This window comes from Drosophila subobscura, chromosome U (assembly GCF_008121235.1).
Source record: "Drosophila subobscura isolate 14011-0131.10 chromosome U, UCBerk_Dsub_1.0, whole genome shotgun sequence".
Lineage (NCBI taxonomy): Eukaryota > Metazoa > Arthropoda > Insecta > Diptera > Drosophilidae > Drosophila > Drosophila subobscura.
The window spans coordinates 10522092-10543594 of NC_048534.1; the positions used below are offsets into that span (position 1 = coordinate 10522092).

The window sequence follows — 21503 nt, forward strand, 5'->3', positions numbered from 1 at the left end:
TTTTGTTGGATGTACTTTATTCACAAAATGAGATCATTTTATATATTGAACGCAGCGTGAATTGGTGTGAGGGATTATTCAGAAAAGTTGTTTATGCACAAAAGCACAAGGCAGTGAGTGTGATTGCTTTTTCATGTTCCATCTGATGATGGTGATGATATCTGTACTCTGTACTCTGTACTGTTCTGCGCTGCTCTGGTTTGAGGTCTGGTCCGGTGCTGATGTCACAGTGGAAATGGCTTCATTTTGTTATTTATAAATTGCATTTGCCCTGTTTCTCTCTATCCCATTGTCTTGTCTCGAAAGTTTTCCCCCACAGACCCAACTTTTTTTTGCTGCTGCTGCTGCTGCATCGCGTTTCTCGGATTCACTTTTGGGCTAACTTATTTTTAGATACTTGTTTGGTATGAAATATCTCAAGGGACGCCTCGGTCCACTCCCTGGCTGGCTCTGGCTATGCTGCTATTTTGGTATAATTTTCTCGCCCTGCTTTCTGGTTTATTTTCAAATTTAGCTGCATTTGTCATTTAGTTATTTTATTTTCACTGTTTTATTTTTTTTTTTGAGACTGGTCCACTCGAACTTGTCTTGTCACGGAAAATGGTGATTAAAAATAGAGTTTTTTCGAATTCTTTTCTGGGGTTTTACATCTTACAAACTCAGGAATTAAGAAGATTTTTCTTGTGTATTTTTAAAATATGTGTAGATACCATATAAACTATTTTTTTACCTTCTAAAAAATTAAAATGTATTTGTCTGCCAATACAAATGATTGATTGGCCGTAGAAAAGATTTTCCCAACGAATGATGTCAGGATTTCTAGTACATTTGGAGGTTGCTTTGAGTTGATTTCATTGACTGCTAAGTGAGCTTTAAATGATAACTACAGTGTAACTTTATTAATGTATTTTTTTTGAAGCTGAAGTGCTACGCCCAACGCCGACGAGTTAAAATTAAATTTTGGGTCCAAAAATCTGCAGGCATATCCGTTCTATGTATGCTGTGAAAGACCGTAAAATTGTCTCTTGAATTTATATATATTTGCGGATATCGGCTCTGCAAATGCCGAGTACAAATTATGATAAATTGTATCATAGAATATTTATTTTATTTAGTGCCTAAGCACACCCTCAATTTACACTCCACTTTGCTACCATTCAAAAAAGCATCTTAGAGTGGTTCGCCTGTAGCTTAGGACAATATTTTGCTCAATTTTAATCTGAGATAGATTCTGTAATCGCCTGTCATGTTTTAGTTGCGATAAACTTAAGCTCTTGCAATGAATATCTTAATAAAGAAGACAAACTGCCAAGAAAATATATTTTAAGGCAAGCTGAAATTCCAAAAATCGTATATTTGATCAGAATGTTTAATAATTTATTCAATTTTGTGGCAAATATCTATACATATTTACATATAAATCTTACAATAAACGTTTTGTTGCGCGAAACCCACGCGCTTGCATTAAATGGGAAACATATGTATGAGATGTGAAGATAGTCCACATATATTTAGGTATATTATAGATTCCTATAAATAGGGAATTCTCGAAACTAATTTTAACATTTTTCGCACGTAGGAATATCATGGATATGGATGAGGCATGGCACGGATGATGATGATGATATCTAGACATGTGCAAATGCCACAATTCAAACAAATCAAAAAATTGTTGACAGTTTGCCCAGAGTTTTTGGGTTTTTAATTGCTTTTCATCTTTTTCGTTCGCTTGAGTGTCTAAATATTTAAGGCTAATAGTTTTCAATCGCTTACAAAGCTTAATTTCTGTGCAAATAAATTCGGTTGGGCACTTTTAAAAGGCATTCATTTCTATTTAATTGACTCTTGAGGTTGCTTCATTGGTCGAGATATCTGTGCATGTATTTTGCAACTATTATTGTATGTGTTTAGAGAACTGACCGCTGCCTTGGAAGTCAATATTTGAAGAATCCCAAAATACGAGATTCATTTGCCTTTGCCACTAAACTAAGCAACTTTATGGTTAGGTGTGAAATAAATAGAAACAACATTAAATCTATCTCGGGACAAAGGAAATATTGTGCCGAAAGTACGCGTTTGAGAGCGGAAATCTTTGTTTATGCTAAAAAATGTTTGCAAAAAGTCTATGTATTTGAGTGCTGGAGATGGATAAAAATATATCTCGATTTTCTAAAATTAGGCAAATGTATACACAAAACATATATGATACTGGATCGGAAGAGTATATGTATTTATGTATTTTAGTATGTATACTGAAGGTTTCCATTTGCGTTTGCATAAAGATTTTCCCAATTTTTTGCAAACGAATCAAACTTTTTCGACGGGTTTGCTTCAGTGGAAGAATGTTGAATAAGGTCCTAATTATCCAAAATGTTTTCTTTTATTGCCGCTGCTGCTTACACAAAACGCATCTGAATCCCCTTTTCAAATTAGTGTACATAATTTTATTTCTAATTATAATTTGTGTTCTGTTCTTATCTAAGTTACCAGAAAATTACTTACGAGCACCGCAACCTCTTTGGCCTTTTCAAGTGTCTGCCACTTAACAACAGCATTTTACAACCCGCTCAGTAGCTCGCACACACACACACACACACACACACACACAGCATCATCAGAATGTAAATAAAATGATGCCATAAAATTCCCTTGAACATGTGAATCCTCTCACGGAGGCGCCACTTGCTGGGGCTGTTGCTCTGGCTGCTGTTTTTGGGGTGCCAGCTGTTGTGGTCCCACTATTGTTTACTTTTCAACTTATTGTTGTTAAATTTTACATGAAATTTCAAGTGGTGTTTGAGTGTGTGGTACGTTTAAAAGTCCACAATTAATCATCGAAACATGTAATTAAATCTAGACTTTGGGTTTGCCTCTTATAAATTTGCATATCATTTATGGAAAGTGAATGATCAGTAACTAGAAAATGGATTAATATTAAGCGGATAAATAAGCAGAGGAACAATTCACTCTTTTACTTAAACTGTTACTTATTTTAACAGAATTGGTGTCCGGTCTTGGACCGACCTTTAATGTTATTCCCTCTGTAGATCCGTTTGCTGTTAATTTTTCTGTTAACATTTTTCGTTTGATTGCTTTCAAAATCGTTTAAATTAGTCGACCTCTCTCTGCGTTTTATGCATAATTAAAGATTTTCTGTGCATAACAAATTAAATTGCGTTGCAATTGGAAATTTCCAATTGCCATGGAACATTTGAAGTGCAACAACTAATGCAACTCCAGGTTTGAAGGTCAACTTCTTACTTGACAACAAACATCATCGAGGTTTGAGATATTATGTATATCAAATACAATGCAATCACCAAAGCGTGACGTCATGCGGCTGGTGCGGTTTTAAAAATATGAAAACGGGTTTTTTGGTTTTGTTGGGAATATTACCCTGGCAGAGGGTATTATGATTTTGACAGAGAAGTTAGCCACTTACTTCGGCAATATGCGGTTTAAGATTTACGTAAAAGATTCTTATAGTTGCAAATGGTAAATGGTGCTAACAAAAGTGCAAGTCTAGGGCCCCGCTCTGCTCCCATTTACTTGCGTAAGCATTCTTCGGGCTTCCCTTTTGCACTTTGCGCTTGTGCGTCTCCAAGCAATAAGAGCAGCTGGGAGCAGGGACATGTCGTATCATGGAGCTGAAAGGGCATCTTAAACTTCGGTTTCTTTCTTTTCTGCTTTACGCCGTTGTAAATAAACAAAATAAAAGCCAGACCCAGCTGTATTACATATGTAAGCTACAAACAAGCAACAACAAAAACAAAAAGAAAAACCTTATTTGTTTTTGGTTTTCCAGCTTCTATTTTTATGAATGACTTTCATGAATTGTTTGCTGGTGTAAGTTGAGCTTTGCCATGCGCTGACTGACCTACATTTCGATACGCAGAGGAAACGACATATTTCTGAGCATGCATATTACATTGCCAACGTTTGTAAACGTTTAACGAGCACCCGGGGGCTAATAATAGGTAGGAACATATCTAAGTGCGAAAAACAACCCCTTTAACAGGCAGGTAATTGCTATTTTCTCACGCTTCATGATGTCATGCAGCAAAAGGTGTAAGGGAATTACAATAACAGACGTAAAGGCAAGGCTGTAAGAACTTGAAAATGCCACCCATTCATGCAGAAGAGCAAGAGCGTAAGTCTATTAAAGCGCCAGAGAGAGAAGCATAGAGAGAGAGAGAGGCGAAAGCCCGTCGAGAGAGAGAGACAGAGAGTGCACAATGTTAAGCTTTGGCTTGGCTTATCATTTTACTGACACTCTATAAAAAGAGCTTTTTTGATTTAAGTGAACTTTTGACGGAGGCTCATAAATTAGCGAAAAATAACTGTTTTTGTTGGGCTATTTGCAATAAAACCTGAGGAAGTGATAAGAAACTTTAGCTGATTAACCATTTGTTTGGTTTAATTAATGCACTATTCTGGATTAACACTGTTTGGGTTCTGCATTGCGATTAAATAAGGGGCTAAGGAGAGATTAACTCTGGTCAAAATTGTTGCATGTAGTCCTTACAAATAAATTCACAATTATAATTATAAAAGTGCAGCCAAAGTCCCTTGTCTTCCCTTCTCAAAAGCCGGCTACTGCACCCCTGACCTCAAAATAATAACACGGCCGCTTGTGTTAATTTTTTGGAGAGGCAGAGAGCTCAGGTGTACGTGCAGCTGTACATGGACTGGGAGTGTGGGGTAAACAACAACAGCAAACATCCATCAAAGTGCGTAAATACGGCACTCTCTTCCTCTCGCTCACTTGGCTCTTTTAAGCCAGTGGCTCTCAAAGTCTCTCACGCTTGAAAAAAAAAGAAGCAGACAAATACCAACACACTGGCACAGAGAGAGCAAGAGGCAGACGCAGAGACAGATAGAGAGAGAGAGAGACTGGTTGAAACTTGAGCTTTACTACGATTACTATATGCCGCTGGGCTGCTGCTGCTGCCTGCGCCTGAGACTGCTCCCCGGACAAGGCGTAGCATGTTGAACGACGACGACGATACGACGATTCAGTTAGTATCGAACCGGCTTTCTACCCCAACGGATTGGATTGGGGCTTTTGGGAGCGAAAAAGCGTGGGCCCATAATATAATGTGAGCCATCCATAAAAGAGTGCATATACTCGAATACGCGGAGTCAAATCAGAAGAGTGAAGTGGAATCGTGAATTTGCTGAAAAGAAACAACTAATTTGAATCTTATGTGTGAGAATTTGTTCTTACCAAAACAACGCAAAAGGGAGCGAGCGTCTCTGTGTGCGAATTGTGTGTGAGGTTTTTACGGCCTTAAAAGCAAAAGTCTGACGTGATTAAAAAATAAAAGAAGTGGCTTATTATTTGCTTTTAAACAAATTAAATTTCAATTGCGTGCTAGGAGGAGGAGAAGGAAAACTGAAGGCCAAACGCCGGGGGTTGGTTTAAAGGGGAAAAATCTTCCTGTGAAAATCCATGCCCGAAATGAGTGTGCGTGTTGCGTGAGAAAAATCAATTTTGGCATTTTGAACGCAAAGCCAGAAGCAGGCACTAGGCGGCAACAAAAAGGAAAAACGAAGGAAAAAAGGGCTTGTCCAAATGAGAATTTGCTATAACGAAAGGAATTTAACGAAATCAATGCTATCATGGCTGATAGCACAGATCCAGGCAAGGATCCAACCATAGATGCCGGAGGAGGTGGCGCTGCTGACGCGCCTCCAATTCCAGCTGTTCGGCGTCGTCGTGCGCATGAGCACAAATCCTCATCAAGGGAGAATATTGAGGAGCAGGAACAGCTGGAGACATCCACAGTGACGCGAACGTACATGAAGACCATTACCACATCCTTGACAACATCCAGCAGTAATCTAGAAGAGGAATATGCCGCCAGCAGCAGCTCGAACCCAAACCAGCAACGTTTGCGCCAGAAGGTGGCACAATACGAAAAGATCTGGTCGGATGGCACTGCTGCCAGCGGCAAACGTACCGCTGAGGAGAGCTCCGATGAACTGCGACAAGACTCGAACCAGGATGATGACCAGGAGAATCCCTTTGACATTGATGTCCACGAGATTGAGCGACGTTTGCGTTTGGAGCGACAACGCGGCATGGCCGAGGCGGAGGCAGCCAAGCTTGCCTTCCAGCAGGTCCAACTGCGGCACACAACCCCGCCACCGCCGCCGTCGTCGCTGCCACGTCGCGTGGAGGTGACCAGCGAGCAGACCGCCAGCCCGTTTAATGTGACCTTGAGAACCACCAGTCGGATGAGCCCCGGTGCCGATCATGGGAATGTAGAGGAGCAGCTGTCGCCCTTTAATGTGACGCTGCGTACGACCAACACGCGACGACACACAAAAAGGTGGAACTGGAACGCTTTCTCGATGGCGAACGAATGGTGAGAGAGGTGCCCGCCGCAGATGGGGTAAGGACCATCATTACCTCGTCGATGACAAGCGATGGGGGCTATGCCGAGGAGAAAATCTATCGCCATGGCGAGGGATATGTTTCTCCGCGTGACTCACCCTCGTGGTCGCGCTCGCATTCCAGTTACTCCGGCAGTGAGAGGTCCAGTGTGACGCCACCGCGTAGCGTTGACTTGACCGCCGGCGGTAGAAGGATACTCATTAAGCTGGAGAATGAAACCGAACTGGGAGCTGGAACCGAACTAAACGACGAAACAGATTCAAGTGCTGTGAATCGTCAGCACCAGGACGTGGCCATGGCAACGGGCAACATTGACATTACCGTTGGTAGCAGCAACCCCCGCAGGCGTTTATACCAACAAACAACTGTCCAGGTGGGTGGCAACGTGGCACCGCCACAACAACAGCAACAGCAACGTCCTAGGGAACTTTCCCTCGAAACAGGAGGAACAAAGAAAAAGACAATGCTACTAACATCCACGCCGATTGGCACGAAGGAGCAACCGCAGGAACCAATCAGTCCAGCTGGAACGTGCCAATTGCGTGGTTCTTCAGCGGAAGAGCAACGGAAAATTGTAAGCCACAAAACGATAACCACCACCAGCAGCAGCACAACGAAATCGAAATCCTCGACCTCCTCCTCATCCACATCCACGTCCACGTCGCGCAAATTAATCGAAGATTCGCCATCGCCGTCCCCGTCCGCTGGGAATATCTCGTTTACGGCCTCGCAAATACGTCTAAGTCGCGATAACGTATCGAACGCCGGCGATATTATCGATAACGATTCCGATACCGAGGGCAGACCGGCCAGCAGCATTGTGATTGTGTCCACACCCTCGCGCTCTGTGACCCCATCAACGCCCAGCACGACAGCAGCTCACGCCCACGCCCACGCGCTCAGCGGCATTGGCACTTTCAGCAAGAGTCTGCGACAGGATTATCAGACTCAAGTACAGCAAAGTGGCAGCCGTGGCAGCAGCAGCAACGAAAACGAATACCAGGAATTCCAATCCACAATGGCGTCGATCAATTTCGCACGCAGCAATTCCCAGTACGACAGTCATATCAAGGAGAAACGAGGTAAAATTTAAGACTGAAGAATGGAGAGAAACGTATTACTCAATTTGTTGCATTGTTGTTGGTTTTGGGCTAAAGTTTTACCATTGTTCTATGCCTCGGTCTGTCCTTTTTTTGAACCAACGTTCATTTCTGTGAATAAGACTGAGAAGCCGTCTTACCATGTTTGTAGATTCCCCTTGTTTACGCTTCTTGTAGGTCTTTCCCTACCAAATTCTGCTAAATCTCAACTAGTTTTATTGTCCATGTTTGAAAATAAATTTGGGAACTTTTCTTTTTGGTTCCCATACCAAATACCGCTTGTGCTCATTTCCATTAATTTTTTAAACGAAACTTCTCAAGTTGTTAGTGCAAATTTCTTGCTAGATTTATTTAATATTATTTATTTGCTTTATTTACGAGTATTCATTTAATGGAAAAAAAATGAACCTAATCTGTTTTGGAAATTATAAACAGATTTGAAACAGTTTCTGCTGTCTTTATCGTGGCGAATGACGGTCTCTGTTCGTTTGCTTATCAATATCGCTTGCATAATGGGCTGCCAAATGTTTGGCTAATGGAACAGGTGTTAAAGATAGTATTTTGAGATAACTAATAACTGCAATAATCAGATACTATGTCCCATGACGTTCTTGGGAATCGATCTAGGCATTCGAGACCGTTGTAAGTTATAGCCAGATGCCAAGAGCAATAGAATGTCAAGGTCAGATCGGCGGTACTTTGTGGTTACACACAGAGAGAGAGGTAGAGAGAGAGAGAGAGAGCGAGAGGTAGAGAGATGTAGACTTAATTAATTATTACAGACAAACAATCGATAAAATAAACTGCCAAAATGACATCATCCCATCCATCCACTGCCTTGCCGCTGGCCGCTTGACGACATTTGTCGTCGGCACAATTCAAACTTCCAACTTGTTTAGACGTTCGTCTGCTGCTGTTTTGCTTATTTTGTTATAAGTCAGTCGGTTTGTTGGTCGCTCGATTGTTGCGCCGTGGCCTGAACTTCTACTTAGCGAGTTATACGAGTATTTGAGTATTATTTATATACTCGACTCTCGCACACAGTGCGTTTGTTATGTATTCGACTGTTGGCAAGCAGCGTTACCTCTTTCTTGCCCACCAACAGCAATTTATTGGCAGCCAAAATAGCACTCGAAGCACACTCGGCCCATCAAACTACCCCCCAAAAGATATACTGAGGGGAGACAAGCCGACTGAGGTGGGTCTATTATGTGACCTCCTCTACTCGGCTGTTATTATGTTAAGCACAACAACCAATTAAGTGTCGGGCAGAGGCAGGCAAGAAGGCAGGCAGGTTAGCTGTCTGGCGGTCTGTCTGTCCCCCTTTCTCGTCTCTCTCTTTTTTGCTATCTTTCTATATAAATATATGTACAAATATCTGTTTGGTTGCGCCGATCCTTTCAATGGCTAGCGCAATTTTTGGCTGCACTTGACGATAATGTACATAGCCGTCTATCTATCTTTATGTATCACTTTTATCTATAGATACGCCCTGACATTCAGTTGTCTGCATGCATTATCTATTAAATAATACACACACATAAATGATTATCATGGTGAAGTCTCCGCTTTTATGGATATTGCGTGTTCTTTTGGGCTTTCCAAAAGTTTTGTAGATTAAAACGCACAGGTGACTGGTGAAGATTTCAAGTTCAAGATGGAAATGTTAAAAGGAATATGCTTACTCTGCCTTGTTTTTTGTACGGTATTCTATAACACAACTCGATAATATTATAAATCGCTAGGCATTTTGATGTGACAATTAGTAAGCATAAATAAACGTTTGCGTGAGTTTTAGTATTTTACTTTTGCCAAGAAAGGGAAGCTCGCTGGAAAGGAAGTTCCTGTCAAACATTTTGATGTGGCGTGTTGCCCGAAAAGAAGTTCTCGACTTGGCTATATTTATTGGTTTGAGAAAGCAACGAAATGTGCCTTAAATGTGTGCTCTCACCCAGTGATTGAGTATCGTGAAATGCTCTTGACATACACAAAGCACCCAGCACACATCACTTTATAAATTTCTTATAAAATGTATAAATGTACGTCAAGCGTTCACTAATTGATGGCTGAGCAGAGTCCCCCATTTGTATCTAGTATATTGAACTATTGATTGGGTTAGCTTTTTACTTTGTTTCGCCATACACGGGGCTTCTGTCCCACTTTCCAAACAATTATATACTTAATGTCATTTTAATGTGTGTGCAAAAACACAACAAATAAAACCTGTCGACTCTTTCGAATATTTATAATATCGATTGCGGTAAATACTCGCTTTTACATATTGAAGGTTCATCAAAGCCACAATTCAAAACCAAACAAATTTGACTATGAATATGATTTATGTGGCTCATCAAGAGGGAGAGAAAGACAGAGCCAGAGAGAGAGAGAGGGACAATCAATGAAAATTAACAATACATTTAAAACAAAAGGAAAACGGTAACGAGAGATAAAACGTTGATAGAAATATTCTTGCAGACAATAATCTTTTTCTGAGAAAAATGTCTGCTGGATTATTCATATTTTAATTAAAATTAATTTCAAAAATTTTAAAATTTGTTCCTGTGACTGAAAATGTTGTAGGAATTTTTATATGTTGAAATTTTCAGTTGTATCTTCATTGGCCGGTTCCAATTTCTAAACACTTTTAGAACTCGCACATTCTAGTTTCAGAGATTCTACTGTATTCGTATTTGAAAAAAAAAAACAGCAACAAAAACCCCATCAAACGTTATCTGATGTGATCTATGTGTCGTATCCGTCTGTCCGCCTGTGTGTCAGAGTGTAATCTACACACACACAGAATATAAACGGAACGGAACAATCCCAGAACAATGAGCAGCAGCCGTACAACTGAGATCATCGTTGAATTATTTATTGAAGCAGCTAGCGCTCTTGCTAGCTGTCATTGTTGCTGCTTTTGTTGTCGGTGTCTGTCCATCTGTCAGTCTCAATATTATTTATTGTTCAATGTAGTTTAGCGGCATTTAATTGATGCCTAAAATGTGGTCAGCCACTAGATGGCGCCCCCCAAAGGTGCCATTGAAAACAGAGCTGAGATTTACACACCAAAATCTTTTTTTCATAAATAAAAGTTTGCTCTTAACCCATATAAATTGTGCTCTGATGTGGGTGTTGTGGTCCTCATTCTGCATAACTTGCAGTAGCAAATTTTTGGTTGCCATTTGTGGCAGATCATCTTCTGTATGTTGAAGTAGAGCGGACTCTTGACGTCCTCCTACACATCTTCAAGCAATTTTTTCTTAGTATCTTTTATTCGACCACAGTCTTCGAGATCTTTCTTGCGAGCAGATGCTGGCCCATCCTTTACCCCATGTTCTTGCAGCATTAAATCTTCAGCTTGCAGATAACTCATTGATCATTAGCTGTTCCTACGCTGTGCATATTTTTGCAGCAAATTCTCACAGATGTTGCTGGCATGTGGCATAGAAATTTCAGCTTCCCTCCTGCTTCCATCATAATTTTACAGCTACGATTGTGGGCAGAAGAATCTTTTGAAGTTTTTGTGGTAGCGCTTCTTTGATAGATTTGAATTCTTCCCACTTTGCCGCTTTGTACAGCAAATAAAATTGATTTCTTTTTTAAGTATAACCCCACAGATTGTGTATATTTTATTTTTAGGTGATCCATCATTTATTTTCTTGCCTTATCTGTTTGGGTTAACTTGAATGGTATTAATGACAAAAATAAACAAACAAACTAAACAAATAAACGCCTCTAGATTTTGGTATATGTGAGATACTTATCATATACTTCAATCGTCTCTAGCATGATGAAATAGCTTATCTATTCATGAGTACATACGAGTACACATGTACATTTGTATATAAAATACTCTATACATATCATATTTGCTTCTATTATTTTCAAGTAGCTGCGAAAGAAAACAATTTATGACATGTTCAACGGGAGATGGGTGAGGCACACTGACACAACCTGTTAAAGGCACTCAAGCGTTATGTTAAGTAATACCACAGACGCTGTCAACAACATATTGCCCCACCCCCACCAAACAGATAATTTATGCACAGTTTTGTCTTATTATTTTATATATGGACCGTCGAACGAGGGTGCCAAACAACAAGTGCATCCTCATGACACACCTCAGTGGCTTTTAGTGGGTTCTGGGCATTAAAACTTAGATTTAATATTACAAAAATATAAAAAAATTGTTCGTTTTTCCGGTATTTCATTTTTGCATTCTGGGAAATATTGTTTGGAATTTTGAACTTGAGCTTTTAGTGGCTGACTGTAACCTTTGGCTCATATCTTACACACAAGGCCAACAACTTTGGTTTCACTTTCCTTTAGAATTTTATCTCTATCTAGAACTGAACTTTGGAATATAATCTTGAAATGTCTGAGTCAGCTTTAGTTTAGATAAAGTTACTTAATTTGTTGTTGGTGGTTATTAATAATCTTTTTTTTTAAGTATGCGTGATAGGGAAAGGTATTTCCCATTTGATAACTTTTCATGGAATTCTTATCGTTGAAATGCATTGACCTATATCGAAACTTATAAAGTATTCGTTTGGAAAAGTCTTCCACAAAATTCTGACATAACTTCATGTGGTTTTAATTCGTAGCTGGCAAGATTTTTATAATCCACAGATCATAGGGATCTTGAAGTGATGAAACGTGAGCTAACCCTATAGAAGTCTGAGATACAGATATTCTCTTGTTGAATCTGATAAAATTGTTGATCCCTAGATAAAATACGGATTACATACAGATTAAAAGTAGCGAAATAAGTACGTACTTTGAAATACGTTTTTGATATCATTATTTGTGTTGATTTATTACTTTGTTAATCGTAATTGACAATTCTTGATTTCATTATTACTTTGTTAACAGCATTTGTTAACATTAAACATTGAATTTATCCTTGAATTTTAGATAAAACCCAGGCTTGCTAGAACTAGATTGATTGGCTTGATTTAGATTATTTTGGAACATTTTTAAATTAATTTATGACCTAATTGTGCCATTAATTTCTTTAAAATATTTATATTTATTGCTTGTAGAATTGGAATTGTAAAATCTTTATTGTTAACAGCTCAATGGGGGGTAGTTACGAAACGTACTCTAAAATCTCTAAATTCCAAGCAAATAAACATGAATTTTTGTATTACGGAAATCGCCTGCCAACTGCGCCTCGATTCCCCCTTGGAATTCGACGCATTTCCGTTGCTTTTGCCCCAAAAACATATGCTTTATATCGGTTCTTTAGTCAAACATTTCGAACAACGAAAATGCAGAGAGCACAGAACACAACACTCCCCTCTTCTCGTATCGCATCGATTCGATTGCCTTTTGTTTATGCAAATGTAAAAGAACATTTTCTTGTATTTTTTTGTGTGCTCTTTCTTTTTCGTGTTGTGAGGGAAACCCAAACAATTAGCTATGCGTGAAAGTAAATAAACTATTTTTACCATTGGAATACTTCATTTTATTCGGGTTTTCAGCTTCATTTCTATTTGCGGTGTTGTTTTCCGTCTGTAACTAGGCCAAAGCCCAGACGAATGGGCGACTGACCGAACAGATCTGCCCTTTTGCAGTAGTAGTTTTCTTTATTTCTTTCTTTCTCTAACTTTTTCTTTAATATAAAAACAATTTTTCACGCTCAATAAATGGCGGAAAAGTTTGCTTTTCATTCATAATTTTTCAATGATTTTTTACACAGCCACCTTGTACTTTTAGATACGCTCATTAAACAGAAAAAATAACAAAATGAGCATAAATAATAATCAGTCGACCCATCAGTATAATCATCATCATTAACTCAGTGACTGACTGACTGGCAGACAGAACCCATCCATTCATAAGAATCACCGACAAGAGAAGAAAACAATTTATCCCCAGCTTTTGGTATTCTTTGTATTCTTTTGTTGTAGAATCTGCACCGCCTAAGGGGGCTATATATGTTTTTGGGTGTCTAGTGATCACTTCATACATCATTATTGAAATGGAAATTGAAATTAAAGCCCGAAAACCCAAAAGTCATTCAACTTGAACGTTCAATCGTTACTCTTTGGCCTGGTTTTTGGCCCTATTGTTAGAGGTTTGGTGGACCTTAACATGGAATGGCACGCTCCCAAAATTTTGCTTCGTAGACTTTTCGATAGGCTTTTACTTTTTTCCGGGTGTATAATTTACCTCAGCCGTGGGAAGTTTGTTTGCGAAAATTGAGAATAGCATTGAATAATTACAAAAATGTATTTGAATGGTAATGGAAATAGCAAAAAATTAATTTGTGGCCTCAAAAAACCTTTTAAAATATCACTGAATCGTTTTTATTTGGTTTTAACCAGAATTATGTGGCATAAAATGAAGTTTAAACCAGTTCGAGCTGAAATTCAAACTGAACGATACTTTTTAGCTGTAGATGTTGCTGATTTTTAACCATTTCATATCACGTGCCAAGAATTAAGACTCCAGAAAAAGCCATTCAAGTTCCACAAACAATTTGTTTCTCTTCTTGGAGAGAAGGAAAGAGGGACCACTTCTTTAATGAATTCACTTTTACTTGATTAGAAACAAAACAATATCTCTCCTTGTTTGTCTTATGACCTGATACGGGTAATCGTATTCCCAAACAATTAAGTTGTTTTGGCCAAAAGTGTAGCCCCTGCTCTTCAGCTCAGACTCGTTTCGAGTAAAACCTGAAAAATGTTGCTAAAAAAAAACTCCTCTTCTGACGATGCTTCTGGCATAAATTAAAGTGACACCAAAGTATCTACCGCATTTGGCACACACTGAATAAATTTAATTTTAAAAATAAAAACTAGTTTTTCCATAACGTTTTGAGTTTTGCGTTCTGTCCAAAAATAAATAAATGTACGCCGTTGATTAGTTCATATTTAGTAGGCCATAAATCATTTGTACTTTTGTGTTATTATTTTTCGTTGCTCAACTACTTTTATCAGACAAAAAAAGAAACAAAAATGTGATGATTATTGCAAAGATAAAGACGGGAATCTACTTGCACATTCTATAGATAAGAAAGGTATTTTCTACTGGGTCAAGTCTAATTTTAACAAAAGTTTCGCTGGGAACCCCGCTCTGATGCCGCTGAATGTGTCTGTGGTTCTATTTGATGTCAATAGTTATCCCATTTTTGTAAGCTTAAAGTCCTCAGAGATATTTTTTTTGAAAGCTGCTTCAGGAACAAAAAATTACCCTCCTCCTAAAGTCTGCAGTCTTGATAGAAATATTTGTAGCGATGACAAATTCATTTTGCAACTCCATTGTCTCTAATGGAGCGTATGACCTTTATGTTGATGTGATGAAAAATGCGGGTCAAGTAATCTTTGGGTATTAGTTGTGGATATTATTGAGGGAATCTGTAGTACGTGCCCATGAAGGCATCATTTAAATGAACGTTTTCGATAAAGGCGGATCGAATTTTTCTTCCTAGTTATAAAACATTTTCAATGTTCTTTTTTAGAATTATTCCCCTCCTGGCAATCACTGTCGCTAGATTCGTAAATTTCATTTGGGAATGCCACATTTAAAAATTCCTTCACTAATTTATTATAGATCTTATGCTACATCAAATGTTTACACGCCATTAGGGAACTTTTAAACCGTCGCAGAAAAATCACACAAGTTTTGATTTGTATTTAGAACCTTGCCTCAAGTTCATTTCAATGAATAAATTGCAAAATATCTAAAAAATATTTATTTGAAATTAGAAATACTAACACATATGTATGTACATATATACAATACATAAATACGAGTATGTTTTTGAGCGACTTTCAGTTGCTATTGCAAATTGTTGGCAACCTTGAACTAATTTCTATTTAAATAATCTTTTGTCAGCCTGAGAAAATTGCGTCACTCCCGCATTAAATGAATGAAATTTGAAATTCTAGAAAATAAATGTTGGAAAAGAGACAAAATGTGCATATAATTTCAAAATGATTTGTATCTCAAATTAATTATTACAATTTGTGTTCTTACTTTGTAAATTGTTGTGATAATTTGCTTTAGAGCTCGGCAATTTCGATTTATTTTATATAATAATTCTTATTCCCAGCATTCTTCGTGTCTGACTGTAGAAGTTTTCCATAAATTTGTTATTTATTATGAGGAAATCTATTTTCGTATCGTAGTATTTTCCGTTGGCATGCGTTTGGACAATTGCCAGACCACGCACCCATGGGCCATGTCTTTGTTTTTTGAGACAAAAAGGGGCTTATGGACAGCTGCTGGCTGCCATTCCATTTTAGCTGCACTTTTCCCCGCCCCAAATTGGATGCGAATGGCTCTTCTGGTTGTGTGTGTTTCCTTCGTTAATTGTTTACAAAAATGTTCCGTTTTTTTAGCGTTTTGTTTATTATTGCAATTTTTCGGCTCTGAAAATTAAATTGAGGTAATTAAACCACACAAAAAAATGTCTGAAATATGGGGAGTAAATATTTGCTTTGGCCAGTCGGGTGAGATTTCTGTTTATAATTATTTGGTACGTTCTTTGACGCAGGCAAAGGGTCAACGATACTATTTAATTATACCCGGTACTCGAAGAGTAAATAGGGTATATTGTATTTGTGCACATAACGGTTGTATGTAACGCACAGAAGGAAACGTTTCCGACCCCATAAAGTATATATATTCTTGATCAGCATCAATAGCCGAGTCTCTGTCTGTCTGTCTGTCTGTCCGTCTGTCCGTCTGTCCGTCTGTCCGTCCTGATGAGCGCCTAGTACTCAGAGACTATAAGAGCTAGAGCCACCAAATTTTGCATCCAGACTTCTGTATGCTCACACTGTTACAAGTGTATTTCAAAATGAGCCACGCCCCTTCCGCCTCCGCAAAGGGGCGAAAACCTCCCAAATCTACAATTTTGAAGATAGCAGAAAACTAAAAACGCCATTCCGTAGGGAATGACCATATCTATCAGATCACCAAATTGGGATACGATTGGATCATTATTATAGCCACAATGAAGAAATTAATTTGCAGTAGCCAAACCCACCCCGTCCCGCAGCATTCACACTCTGCTTCGCGCTGTTTATGGCCTGGCCCCTGACACGTCACTGCCTCTGCCTCTGCCGCTGCCTCTGCCGCTTCCTCTGCCGCTGACTCTGCCGCGACTCTGCAGTGTGTGTCTATAGGGGAGGGTGGCGAGCTAAAGGAGCGTGTTGGCGTGAGTAGTGTTGTTGATGTAGATGACAGATGAAGAAAAAATGTAAAATTTGACAAATAACCGCTAAGTTGCAGATGTAGTACTGAGTGCCGGGTATAAAAGTTGTGACGCGTAAGAAGCGTCTCACACGTCCCTTCTCGTTTTTAATTATTTTGTGGCTAATGGCTTATGGATTTTTTGGATTTGATGTGTTGAGAAATTAGTCATATGAATGATTAATTTTTAAGGAAATCTTTGCTGCCAGAATATCTCTCCCTGTCCAGTTGTTTCCAGTAAAAGTCTTACTAGGTTTGAGCTATCGATGAAGGTACAAATGTATGTGATATAGATGCAGAAAAATCTAGATATATTTATTATCCAATCTACACGATTTTCTTATTAATATCTTGATAGTGTTTTACTCCTTAACGCAGTTTCTGAAGCGCACGTCTACATGCAGGTCAAACATACAACAATATAAAGAAATAATCTTTTAAAGCTGAGCAAGCCACAATAAAAAGTTTGGCGATAAAAATCTCATCAAAAACAAAACATGATGTCATCGTGTTAATTTCCTTCTATTTGTACGACTTAACTGATAATTCAATTAATGCAAACATTAGCGACAAGCCAAGCGCAAGCAAAAAATAAACAAAAACGGCTACAAGTGCCTTGTACCGTATACCTACTAGGAAATGTATCTTATCGGGTGTCTTTAGGTCTCGATATCTTGTTTTCATTTCTCCTTTTATGTCTCCGTCGACGGTTGATCACTTGTCTCACAATTAATTGCAAATGCCGAGCGGCAGTACTTTGTCTTATTTTCTAATGCTTTTCCTTTTCATTTCCCTACCTTTGCAGAGGAGCAAGAACGTGTGCAGAAGAAGACATTCACTAATTGGATTAATTCATACCTATTGAAGGTGAGTCGAGTATCTAGTATCTCTCTATCTATCCGTATTCCCATCGATTTTCTTCAAACGTCTTGAGTGTGCAAATTAATTTTGTCTACATTTGGTGGCATTGAAATTTGCATATTGATTATTTAGATAAACGTGAAACGTGAGAGGTTTTTCGTCTCTGGCCAAAACCAAATAAAACTAAACCCGTAGTCCAAAAAATAGGTTAAAGGGCGTGTCATTGTCGCCCACTTGCAAATGCAAAAACGGATTTCAAGCGTGATAAGCATATTTAAGCATTTATTTCACAAATACTCATAATTATGATGGAAATAATAAGCACAGAAATAATTGTTCATATAATTTTGATTGAAAGTATATGAAAAAGCTTGACATTTGAAGGTTGTCATTTTGGGTTGCTTATTGTTCAGAAAATCCGTGAAAAGTGTAATATTTCTGTGTTAATATTAGTTTGTTTTTTGGGTGTTTGTGTGATCTTTTGATGTGCAGATAAGTTGGATATGTCATAAAAATGTCTAGATATGTGCTTTCAGTCGCAGAATGTGTAGATGGCCACGAGTGCTGTGTTTATTATGTTTGATGGGTTACCTCTTACTTCTTCTATGAGCTTGCTACTCTCCTTGCGAATATGTGATGTATGTACATACTTCTTTCATTAGCATACGCGTACGAGTATGTGCATACCTCTTCGTGTTGTGGCAAACATTTATCATGTCTTAAAAATATTCAAACCATGCACGGCACACAGCACTCTCCTGTGCTATTCTTCCGTTTGAAGTCTTCCAAGAATAACTTTCAAACACGCACCGAAGCCGAGAACCAATGCACCATGGGCAAATCTCTATGGTTCACATCCATTTTGTGATTTGAAGGATTTAATATGTATGCATAATTTTTTTTTTTGCCCGAAAATGAAGCAGTTAAATGATAAAATATTTTTCATATTAACATTTGTTTGATGCTAAAACAATTTCTTGAAATTAAATATATGTACATACAAAAAATATATTCCAAAAATCGGGGACTTCGCCCATAGTGCAATGCAAGAAATTCCACACAAGACGCATTTGTGTCTATGAAATGAAACCACATCGACAGAGAGCAAAAAAAAAGAGGAGAGAGAGAGAATGGCAGAAATTGACTGCTGTTTTTGAGACATGGCTTAAAGTAAAGTCAAGTCGTGGACGCAACAAGAGAGTTGCATTAATGTGTCGTACGGAGATAGTTCCGTTTCGGGCCACAGATTGCAATTGCCATTAACCCCAGCATGAGCGAAGCCCACGCGACCGCCTACTGACTTACTTTTACCCCAAAACCCGAAGCCCAGACCCAGACCGTGCCCGATAGTGGATTTAATGCAAGTCGCGAGAGTCACAGAAGAGTGTGGGGAGTCGTGTCAGAGTAAAAGGCAAGAGCATGAGTGAGTGCCATGTTGCGTTTGTGTGTCTAATGTGTTATCTTTTAATACCAACGGCAATCTACAGACATGAACCGGCAATTTCTTATACACACATACACACATGTAGGTACGACAAAAGCTGTTGCCGGCCGGCCGGCAATTATTCCAATATGGTTGGCAGAAACCAGTTCTTGAACTCGGGGGCTAAGTCGGCTGGCTGCAACTCCAACTGCAACTCCAACTCCAACTGCAACTGCAAGCTCTACTCATAAAAGGAGCAAACACACAACAGGCACTGGGCCGGCCTCTGCGAACACGTATGCGTGGGTTGCCCCTGATTGAAGTCATATTTCAATCCCACCCCAAGGAGTCGACATCTACGTGTATAACATCTGCGAGTACGAGTACTTATGCAACATGCAAATGAGTCACTTACGCTTATAATATGCATCATGACAACGGCAAATTGTTGATGTTTCTCACTCTGCCTTTGGCTATTGCACAACAATTGGTTAACACACATTTCATTATCATTTTGTTTAATTTTCAGGTCATAAATAACTCACAAAAAAAAAAACACAAGTAAAAAGTAATTTATTTAATTTTTATTTTTGCCTATTGAAACTTTGCTCTGAGGCTGTCAATTTGCATTTACACTTGGAGAAATGGTTTCTGAGATTTCAGCAAGCAGGCAATGCTGCGGGCAGTTTTTTGTCTCCTGTAAATACTTTTGTGATGAGTGTCTCGATTCCACACATTTCCAGCTTTGTGTTTGAATAGACAAAAACGCTGCCCAAATACTCAGCCCAGTTCAAGGTGAACAAGTTCCAGTGGGGCCTGTGACGACCGAAAAAACCGCTCTGCACTCTTGCTTTCATAGAATTTGATTAAAATTGATTAGCTAATTTATACGATACGGTTGAACATCTAAATGAACACAGACCACAGCGACGTCATGGTCTGTTTTGTATGCTCAATTTTCGAGCGGGCCCCTTGTCATTTTTCACATTTTTATGACATAATTGATGGCAACGCCTCGCCACGAGCTGTGGATATAATAGTGGGTGCTGCCGCCACCGCCACTAGCCCCATTTCCATGTGAATTTTACAGAAAATTGCAATCAAACTAAAGAGAAAGGATCCACACACAGTATGGCTGCTTAAATTAGAAAGGATTTCGTTTTGTCTGTGAAAGTGGCATACAGACAGCGGCTGGAGACGAAACATTTGTCAGGCTGTAAAATCTAATTGAGCTTTAGACAGGTGACAAGAGAGAAGGTCGCACTAAGTCTATATGTGTTAAAGTGGTGATGGTTTCGGAGAGAGAATGGCTATTTATAGTTAAAGATTTTATGGATTCGAAGTGCAGACTTAATGAAACACAATTCGAGGTAGTTGCAGTATTTGAATAGTTTAAAATGTGTCTAAAATTTCTTTGTAAAACGCTTTTATAAGGCTTTTAAGAACATCGTATCGTATACGTTGAAGTAAAGCAAAGATTAAGTAAAGAAACTATTAATAAAATATAAATATTAATACATTCATTGCCACATTGTGAGGTAAATCTTTTCCATTTTATGTTTTTATCTAGCATGTAATTATCTTAACACGTTCTGTAACATATTTTTCATAAACTGGTTTGACGAAAAACAAAACAAAAGCTAACAAAAAACACATTTAAGATTACAAAGAAAAACATAACAAGATGACATAAAACACAAACAGAACATACTCGTAGGTACTCCATACTCCAGCCTATGGTTTCTAAAATGCGGAAATATCTTTAACACATAAAAACAGACTAAAGGAACTTAACTACTTTTTACCTAAGCTGGCGGTAATTATTATCTTTAAGAGCTTTGACCAAGTCAAGCAGCCGCATACATTTTTCGATTAACCCCGTAAGACCCATTTTGATTTCATGTCCAGAGGGTATTAGGTGCTTGAGCGGAAGGGTACGATAAAAAATAGATAAAAACACTATGACAGCATAAATTCCAGCAACAAAAGAAAAGGAGGGGAAATGGAAAAGAGGCGTGTGTCTTGGTTGAGCAGGAAACGGAAACATTGCAATTGATTTCGCAATGTCTGCCTTTTGGAGTAGAATTCACACAAAAAAATTGAGAAACTTTTCCCGCAGAGCGAAATGAAAACTTCACCCAAGAACGAACTCCCTTGTCGTTGTCATTGTTTGGGTGAAAACTTTTGTTGCACCAACTATTTGGCCACAGAGACAGAAAAAGCTCAATTAAATGCTACACTCAATTACAAAAGTATTTTCCAACCATTCCGTTCCATGCCCTTTCCTTCGTTTGGTTTTGCTCTGTTTTCTGACGGCACTTCCGCTGCGGGCGCCCCGCAATGTGCCATTAACTTGCAGAAATTGTAATCTTGTGCGGTGAAAATTCAAGACAAATGCCGGCTCGTGTCTTTGGCCAATTTGTCGCAAATTATCGCCAAGCCAAAAAAGCTAAGCGACTTTAACTATTTTAATTGATTTAATGATTGCCTGTGATGTGCAGACATTGCATTTGAT

General features: G+C 38.7%; 1 protein-coding gene across 1 annotated transcript in view; it reads left to right on the top strand.

Moving 5' to 3' along the window:
- The first annotated feature begins 5560 nt into the window (after positions 1-5560).
- LOC117900545 (nesprin-1) overlaps positions 5561-21503 on the top strand; it is a 104547-nt gene continuing 88604 nt past the window's right edge. The window contains 3 exon segments of the mRNA XM_034810945.1: positions 5561-6334; positions 6337-7482; positions 17510-17571. Coding sequence (XP_034666836.1) covers positions 5623-6334; positions 6337-7482; positions 17510-17571 — 1920 coding nt within the window. The 5' untranslated portion in view covers positions 5561-5622.